Genomic DNA, 10250 nt, shown 5'->3' on the forward strand with positions numbered 1-10250 from the left:
TTTGAGTTCTTGCATGGAATATAAAACATGAGATCCAAACTAGCTTACCGAACATGACGCAAAGGGCCCTATATTCATAAAATTACTTTTTTTTTAAGGAGTCTTTTGTGTAAAACCAAAAAGAATACTTTATAAATCCTTATAAACAGTCCAATGTTCTATAGTTTCACTCTGGGGTCAGTGAAACTTAGCAACCCTACAATGTTTGTTTTTAACCACAGTTTGTTTTACTAGCACTGAATGATGCTTAACAAATCCTGTATGCAGACTGTAAACTTGTCTTTCCCAGGGGATGGCCCTCCAGAAGAAAGCTGCAGAGGACAGGCTCGCCAGCACTGGTTCGGGCCAGTCGTTTCTTGCACGTCAAAGGCAGGCAACCAGCGCAAGAAGGTCATATCCTGGGCACGTCCAGCCAGCTACAGCCAGGTAGAGAAGCTGGAGCTTAGCCTGAGGACACATCAGCCACGCAATCGTGTAATTGCACATCATAGCAATTCGGGAGAAATCGTCTCATTTTGGTGAACATTCAGTACTGTACAGCTTCGGGAGTTTTCTGTTGCTTTGCTTATGTTTAACTTTATCTTTTCAAGTCAATTGTATTATGGTTTCATATACATTTATATTATGCTATGGATTTAAACAGAGATGCCAACCTTTAAGATTTAGATGTATTTACCATTATTGGGGCCCATTCACTTAAAAAATGCTTCTATGCATTTCTAGATTAATATAATCGGCGAGTTCCACAGATCTCTTAAGTGCTCGTATAGCTTACCAAATGTTATGTAGTTCAATATTAGTGGTAATCGGGGTCTGTGAAACCAGCCAAACATGTTTAAATATGATCCTTACAAATTGGAGGCGGTGCTGTGCAGTGCAGCGATATGCAACAAAACACGAGTTAAAAAACATTAAAAAGAAAAAAGCTGTTAGTTTACAAAAGTGAAGCAGAATACTCAAGACAAATAAAGGAGGGGAAATAAAACATCTTGAAGAAGGCCAATGTTTAAATATATAGATTAATAAAATACATGAAGATACTAAGAAACACAAATAAACCTTCAATATGTGTCATACACTTTTGTGTCAGTACACTGCCCCTCAAATGACAGATTTCATGTTTTGACATTCTGTGGAAATTAAAATGGTGCATCTTGCTGTTGCAAGTGAGTTTCAGTCATGATGGTCTAGGTGACAAATCTGACCAACTTTGATAAAGGGCTGGTTTTGTTGACAGCTTCTTCCATATGAAAAACTGCATAAATTACAGATTTTACACTGGGAATAGTCTCAAAAAGGAATTAGAGTGAGTTAGCATAAAAGAATGGTGCATTTTCAACACCTTGCAGACTATTAACATTGGATCAGTTTTGCCTTTGCAGCCCATAGTGGCTAGTCACCCTATTGACAGAGTTATGACAAATGTTTCAGATTTATTTGACTAACACCTATATACCTTTGTCATCAGATCAGCTAATGCAAATATTGATTCCACTCGTCCACCGGCATCTTAACCAAAATCCATAGCAGCACTGTGCCACTTTACTCCCCTGTCGAGTGAATTGTCACTATTAGTATTGCATTCACCTAAAACCTACTGTGCCAACCGTCAACTAAACTTTAGTATGTGCTGTAGGCTGCTCTTTGTTGATAATGATCAAATCTGTTTGGTTTTAATATTGTATCTGAAATTATAATTTTAATATATTTTACTAATTTTAAAATTATACAAATACAGTGACTGGACAAAAAATAAAAACACCTTGGATATATAGCACACACTTTTCTGTAAACTAGCTCTTAATCACATGATGACTCACTTGTGTAACTGTCATCCCTGACATCTGTTCTGCAATATGTCAGTGCCACATCTTCAGGTCAGTTTCAGTCACAATGGGATAGACAGCTGATCCGATAGTCTTGAGGGTAGCAGGTGCTTCCTTATCTGAAACTGCTCAAAAATGAATGTTTTACAAGGAAATGTAAGTGGGCCATCCTGGGGAACATTTTTCATTGCCGATTTCCACCCCCTGCAGTACATCCCTGAAAGAATAACATGCTGGAAATCATTGAGGAATGTTCATGTATCCTTTGTCATGTCAAATCACTGCCATCCAGGCCTCCCATTTTGGCCCAGCACGCTAACGACACTAATGAAAGGTGTTTCAAATGTATTTTTGTCCAACACCTGTACATTTTACTTCTTGTTTTTTATTTCAAAATGGATTGTACTTAAAGGGTAAAAAACTTCAAGTGTCATTGCTTTTATTTGTTCAACTTTCCCTTACCATTTTATTAGGGGTACAACCATTCCGAGTGATGTTGCTTGAAGATTACATTTTAAGTTAAACCAACATCCACATTTTTGTACTTCCTGATTCCAAAGACATCACATGATCGGTTGCTTTCTCAACTCTTCTGGCCCCACCTTATTCTACTATTCCGATTGGTTCAGCAGAGTGTAAAGGTTACCGCATTATATGATTTTTTTGGACTCAGTAGGTACAAAAGCAGCCTGCAAATAAGATTCCACAGGCTCTGGTAAATTATGATTTGAATTCAATTTTGGAGCAAAAGAACTCCAAACCAGTTGGAATAATTGTTAACTGCATAAAAATGTAAGGGATAGGTGAGAAAATAAATAAAATAAGATTTGAAGCTACCAACCCTTTTAATAATTGAACATTGATTGTTTTAATAACTTTTTTATTTTATTTTCAAGCCATGGCTGCCTAACCTTTTTACAAGGCTTAACAGTGGATTGTAGCTTAACCCTACCTCAGCGGCTGCTTCCAGGACAGTTAAGATCACATTTATTTTGTTACTCTGTATTATTTTATATTACCAGGTTATTTCTTAACAAAAAAACAAAGCCACTTAGTATTAACTTCAAAGTTACATTATGTTATCAGTAAAACTACAAGAAGACTAACAATTGGGCTAAAACTAATTTTTTGAATATTTATTATTAATATATTTCAAATGGTTTAATCAGAGATATCATTATCTCCAAACCTGAGCAATACTTCCATATATGAATGACGGAAACTTTAGAACAAATTATATTTTATATTGTGCAAATAGTGAGTCCCTTTTTGATAACCGGGGAAAGATTACCTGGTTGCAGCAGAGAAAACACCACCTTTTGTACATGACTTCATACAGTAATGGAAGCATACATTTGCGCTGCGGTTTTCTTCATTTGAGACAAGGTACCCCTGAATCCACAACATTGTTTGTGTTTAAAATTAAGAAATAAGGTAGTTAGGAAGAAACATTTTAATGTATTTGAATAGCTATGGCTTTATAGTCAATAAAAAAAAACGCATCATTTCACAATGCCAGCAACCAATCAATAAAAATTCAAATCAAAATCTATCTTTGCAAAATTGCCTTACTATATGCACCTGAATATAAATTACACCTTTTACATTTTTATATCAATGTACACATAAAACAGACGGAAATCTGTGTTTCTGTTTTTGAAGAATGAAAGGGTTTGCGCTGATTTTATTATTGTTTGTTTGTTTGTTTGTTTGTTTGTTTGTTTGTTTGTTTGTTTGTAAAGGGAGGGACTTAGTGGATCAGGGGCCACCATTGGGCACTAATGGGAACAGGCAGTCTCTCAAGAGAGACCAAGGATTGGGGTGAACTAATCTCTCTAACCTCTAACACCTTCAGGGCAGGGTAGGGAAGCACTAAAATTCACTGTGTACACAAAATTATTTCACAGGATATGACAAAAAAAATAGTTCTATGTTTAAGCACGAAAATGAGCACCATTACAAAAATTCACTATACACAAAATTATTTCATGGAATAGGACAAAAAAACACAACAATTATATGTTATTTATGGTGAGCTATGTTATTTTCTTTTTTCACTTTTCTTAAAACTTTCGCACTGAAAATCACGAATTTTACACACTTACAACCAAACATTTAAACCAAAACCATCAGAGAAGATGCAAATAGCAAAACAGTGATGTAAAACCCCATTACAAAAATGAGCATTTTCATTACTTAAATATTGAAAAAAGTCTGTACGGATTTATATTTAAAATGTTTTCATTCTATTGCTGAATATTTAAAATCTTTTTTTTTTTTTAATTCCTTGCCAAACTGTCAAAACTGACAGTGGTGTTATAGAAAATGAATTTGGCCAATATGAAATACACATTTATATATTGATGTTTTCTAGCCAAATGTGACAAAATGTGGTCTCTGTATTCAGGGAAAATTCATGTGTATTTGAACAATGGTTTTCCGAAATTCAGCAAATTGCTACGGACAATTGTGTGCTTCCATTAGTTTGTCGATTTATTTTATATTGGCATCTCTGCTTAAAAGTCCCTTGAACAAAAGCCACGGTATATAGTCTCAGTCTCTGCCAGCAAATAATTACAATGATTCTTCCACTTGTTTTTTGTTTAGCCCTCTCCCCTTATGAACATTGTGGGTAAAGGGTCACATCATTATTGTTTGTCTTTGTCCTTTTGGTTTTGTGTTATTTTTGAAAATTCACAATTCTATGCAGTGAACCTTTAGCAGAATGTGGTAGTATACCCTAACAAGGTTTTATATCAACACAAATGTACAGCATGGTGAGCGTGTTTATCACAAACTCTGATTTAGATTTTATCAGTTTAAATAAATGAAGTGTCTTTGTGTATAAATGTGTGATTTGTGGTTTTAAGTTGCAGCAGTAGAACAAGATGATTCTAATTTTAGATGTTTTTTTTTATATTATTATTATTATTATTTGCATGTTTAAAACATTATTTTCGCTTTCCAAATGCATATGCAAGTATAATATGAATTTCAATACAACATGGAAACCATTTTAAGAGTTGTAAGTTTGAGTCATGTTGCCATGTGGGCTACCAGCTAAAACCACTGAAGTAGACAGAAGGGTTTCTATGGCTGTGTAGGTCCTTCGTGCTAAATTTCTTGGTGGTTCCCAAGTTTAATACTGTTGTGTTTTTGATTAAAATGTATTTTTACAGATGTAGTTTTTACTGCCAGTTAGATTTGTACATTACCATTATTCTGAATGGGGACAGACAAGACCCTAAAGGGACACTGTACTGTACATCTCATTTAAGCACCCCACCCCCATGAGCATGGATGAGTTAGACAACATTTAGTCTCTACCCATATTCAGCTTGATTATACATTCCGAGATGCCAAACATACGTCTGATTGAAAATGCTGCAGTATATTGTGTACCGTGATCATAGTGCAATTTCACATAGTACAGACATCATTTGGAATACGAGTGATTGGTGTTGCATGCTGATTAGCTCCTTTTAAACAACAGTCAGAGAATACAATGTTATATGATTTATCTGCAGGGTAAATGCAATAATGCATGCAGTACCACTAGTTGGTTATAGAGCTGATAATAATGCATAGCATATTGTGGGCTTTAAAACTTTTCCACAGCTTTCAGATCCACAAATTGGACACCCACAAACATGAATATTAAAGACTTAGATTAGGTGGCTCTTTGATGTTAAGAATATAGTGAAAGAGAACAGTTTACCCATCCTCTTTTATTCTACTAAGCACACACCTCAAGATTAGAAGTGGGCAGATCCCATAGCTGTTTTTCCTAGAAATAATATCACTAGAATTGTGCTGTAAATTGTATAGAGTTGAGAATAGGGGTTTGTAGCTTAGCAGTCAGTTACCGTTGGTCAATGTTGACAGAACTACTTTGACTGTTTTAATATTGGTCTCCAAGAAGTCTTCCAGATATTGACTGACTGATCAGTGACCGTGCTGAATCTAGCAGACGGAAGAATACATTTTTTTTTTTTAGACATTCACAGGCTTAGTACAAAGTCACTTGGTTTGATTTGAAAAGAAAACAAAACTACAGAGTAATGAAACTTGGCAAATGGAGGCCAAACAGTGGGTTACAAGATTGAAGTACAACCAAACGGGTCGTGGACATTACTGTAACCAAAAACTTTATTGCTTTAAAAGTTAATTGCCAATCGTGTTTTTTAAAGCTACTAGAAAAAAAAAAAAAAAAAACTGATAATATTCTGTATGCACAAGCAAAAGCAGGCTTTTACAGATAAAATATGTTTTTCTCTTTTAGTCTTACCTACTTGCCACTCACTGTTGTTTGGTCTGCACATACTAATTACTGGGCTTCCAATTCTTACTAACTGTTTAGCTAGTGTAGTTAAGCGTATACAAACATGAGCGTTTTTAAAACATAAAGCATGTGTAGAATTTCAAAATGTAAGATTGAAGGCCCAATGCACATTGTATTTGCTGATGAAGTGGTCTTGTTGAATTACATTAAACCATTCTCTGCCAAATTCCCCTTTGGGGTGCCATTTTGGCTCAACAAATGGAGTTATCACACATTTGGAATCCTGTGAGTTTTTTGTTTGTTTTCAAACCCCATATTGATAGTGACTGTTGCAGCTGTTTAAAGTTAGTAGACTTAGCCAACGAGAAAATTGTGTTCTAGCCATTTTAAACACGTAGGCATACATACATTTATTAATTTAGTTTCAATATCCATTTAAGTAAAGGAAAATATATGAATTGTGCCTACTGGCAGTAAGTGTTTTAAATAGTTATCTTCAGGTGTACCCCCTTGTTGAGTACTGTATAGAAGCAATATGGGGTACAATCTCACATTTAAATATGTATGTATAATAATCAATCTATCTAACACAGGGTAATACTAACAATTCCATCTGTATTTGCTTTTTAATATATTTTTTCTTTTGTTTTTGTTTTTTCTTGTTTGCAGTGATGTGATAGCATGACCTTCAGCTTGGTTGATGGTTGCATGACCTGCGGTTGCATGACTTTGAGTAAAGCCTGCATAACCCATCAACTAACACATCACAGTTCCCTTAACACGTAGCGGAGAGGTCTCAAAAGAGGAGATATTCGCCCACCCAAAAGCCGAAGCTTGCCTGGGCTACTAAAATGCTGCAATCCTGTCAAATACAGAACAAGCGCCAGGACTCTTAAAGGAAGGGTGGCACTGTTTACTGTGTAATGTGTTGTGGAAAGGGCAGGAGCATGTCACTTTATTATCCCCATTCTTGCTCTTGTTATTTTCAGCCTGGATGGCACCACTTCAAAAAGTTATTTGGAGATATTGAGAATCAAAAGAGCCTATTCTCGAACACTTGGTATGCTATCAATGTTGAATAGCTGCACGGACAAAATCTGTATTTCTCAGCTTGCGATTGCTGTATTAAGAAAAAAAAACAAAAAAAACACGAAAGAAAAACATGCTTTATGTTGTACATTTCTATTTTGACCATATGCAAAACATATTGAGGAAATGACTTTAATACAAGGTCCGGCTTTTTTTTTATTGAGCAGAGAGATCTTTATCTCTGAATTATTATTATTATTTTTTAATTCTCTGTTTATTTTAAATGGACATTTAACCCTGTGCTGTTTCCATATTGAAATGCATGTCTCCCTAAATGTTAGTGACTTACTAATAATTTTTATCATTCGTTTGCTTGGTTTTCTTCCATTCATTTTCTTTTCAAATGCAATTGTGCTCTGTTTTTCATAGTAAGTTACAACAATAGATGACTACCTTAAAATAAAGCATTGATCTATCTAATAGGGTGAAAATGTGTTCAGATAAAAGGTTGTTGAACAATTATGCCTTTTATATTGGTGTATTTATTTATCAATTCTTATTTACATATGCAGTATTGAGCAAGATTTGATACATCCACTTTTTTTTGTATATTTTATTTTAGATACAGTACTTATTAACAGGTCAAGACCCGTTTTAACTGTGGTCAACTCTGTCCAGGAAAACTAAAGTGGACTGAAGAATTTAATGTAACGAAAAATGTCATGGTTGACAACACAGAACCACTGATGATTATGACGCACCTGTAAAAGGCAAGAATCTACATAGTGGACTCTTCTGTGGGTTTTGAGATTCTGGAATTGGTGACATTTTTTGAGAATATAGCATTGTTGCCACAATGCTCCCATTCTCTCAATGCTTACAGTGACACACATTTTACAGTAGCTATTGTGTGGTGCATGCACAGTTTGGGCAAAAGCTTGTAAAGAACTGCTGAGGCATTTAGCAAACAATCTTCTATTTGGCGATTGCTAATAAACAAAGTACTGAGCAAGGCATTTTTTTTTTTTTTTAAACCTTATGTCATATACTGTTGTTTGCTTGGCATGTATGCATAGAAGCCTGTGAGCCAGCAGGATATTTTGGTTGCAAATTCAAACATTCTTTTGCCTCACTCCCTAACAGTTATACAACTGATTACAATCAGGATGCCACTGGAGTTCAATTATAAAATCATGTTCTTGGAATTCATCTACCCCACTCAATAGCAGCAATTAAGTTATTTTCTGTTTGATGGTTTTGACAAGAATAATGTTTAGATTGCTTCACTTTTAGTACAACAAAGACATGTAAAACAAAATCTATGAAAGGAGAGGCCACTGTGTTTAATTGGCAGGTTTTATTATTTTTGTTATTATTTTTTTTCTCTAACAGGACCTGGCCATTATTGTAGTTTTAAGCAAGTAAAGTTTTCCATTTGCCAAGTTTTATATTGGTTGTATACATATATGTACATAATGTGAGAAAAGTTTTAGGAGGAGTTCAAATGGGTCATATGAAAATGTGTGGTTGAATTGAGGGGGAGGGGGAGGGGGAGGGGGGGGGGGGGGGGTCACAGTCTCTTTCCATTTAGAAATACAATATGCTTCCTTATGCTGCAAAAATGTACAGTTGTTAAACAAGTTGTAAATAAAGCTTGTATAAAAATGCTACTTTGTCTAACTTCCTTTTATTTAAAATTTCCTCAGAAACTTCCATGTTTACATCCCCAGGCAGTTGGAGTTTATGATCTCTCAGAATATCCCCAAGATACCTTTCTAAAAGTGAAAGGTTGTTTGAGGCACAAAGTAAGTGAACTTTAGAGTAGAGTTGACAAGTCATCATAAACCACCATGGTAATCAGCATGTTATAATTCTCAAACCACTTGTGTTATATGTTGATGTACAACATAATTGTAACATAATTTGAGTTTTTATGGTACACAAGAATGTATGATGAAAATAAAGACCAGATGGCTGTATGTTTCAGGAAATGAAATCCAGAGATTATTTTATGAATGATACAAATTGTATTTTTTCTGTAACTTGCCCATTGTAGAGATACATCTTTTGTCACCAGAGGGCAGTGTTAACTTGGGAGTATGCAACATGCTGAAATAGTGTGCCCACAAGTAGTTTCAAATGATCCATTATTTGGCTGTTATTTGTTAAATAGGTACATTCAATAAGAAAGAATAAACTTTTGACGAAACTAGATATTTTTACCACAAGCAAAAAAAAAAACAGTAGTGAAGAAATGTGCTCGATTGCAGATTGACTGGGTCTTGGAAACAAAACCTGGTGCAAATAAGTACATGATTCGAACAAAGAAACTTTACACAGGGTCTAGGTTGTCACCAAGATTTGGTTTAAGAAAAATAATCCAGGCCCTTAAAAAAGGAAAGCCCAAACCATGTGTAATGTTGGAAAAGGATTCTAGAAGTTTTAATGGAACAGCCACAAATACATTAATAAGTACCACTGCCTTAGACCTAACTCATAAAAATAACCAGCCTTAGACCTAACTCATAAAAATAACCACTGGACAGCAAACACACAAAGAACATGCATAATAACAGTCCTGGATGTGAAGGGTTTGAAAGAGCCACAGGTGTGCACCACTGATCTAAGGCAGCTTGTGGAAAATCATTAGGTAAAGGAGAGCCTGCTGTACTTTTATCTGTTTGTGTGACCCTTGACCTTTCCTGCAATCTGGCATTTCAACCTTTAACTCTGCATTCATGGGAGAAATAAACAAGTGCACAGCACATAGTACCCAATTTAAACATGCAGGTTAGGTCAAGAATAGGTTGGGTTGAAAATAACACATGTGTTGGTCATGTTCAAACAGATACAGATTTTATGTTACTTGCTTCTTTATCAGTGGACCCTTATAGCATCCAGTGCCCAATACAATCCACATGAATTTAAACTATTTTCATTTCCAAAATGGCATCTACAAACCAGCTGTTTAGCTGCAGATTTGTAGCTGGTAATGTTCTCTAGGACAATGTGTAAAACGGCTGTACAAAGGCAATGGCTAGCAAATGATATGCAGCTTTTCAAAGAAAGAGTTGTGTACATAAGGCACTTGAAAATTATCATTCAAGACATTT

General features: G+C 35.1%; 1 protein-coding gene across 4 annotated transcripts in view; it reads left to right on the forward strand.

Moving 5' to 3' along the window:
- The window catches only part of LOC117409342 (protein Hook homolog 3), a 65642-nt gene extending 56968 nt beyond the window's left edge, over positions 1 to 8674 (forward strand). For 2 of the 4 annotated variants that reach the window (XM_058994029.1, XM_058994037.1), the window contains 2 exons: positions 290 to 426; positions 6778 to 8674. In XM_058994029.1, coding sequence (XP_058850012.1) covers positions 290 to 426; positions 6778 to 6793 — 153 coding nt within the window. In that variant the 3' untranslated portion in view covers positions 6794 to 8674. Of the gene's footprint in view, positions 1 to 289; positions 5007 to 6777 lie in introns of those variants that run through there. The other 2 variants (XM_058994031.1, XM_058994043.1) reach the window with 1 other exon arrangement.
- Positions 8675 to 10250: the final 1576 nt, after the last annotated feature.

The sequence above is a fragment of the Acipenser ruthenus genome, chromosome 2 (assembly GCF_902713425.1).
Source record: "Acipenser ruthenus chromosome 2, fAciRut3.2 maternal haplotype, whole genome shotgun sequence".
Taxonomy (NCBI): Eukaryota; Metazoa; Chordata; class Actinopteri; order Acipenseriformes; family Acipenseridae; genus Acipenser; species Acipenser ruthenus.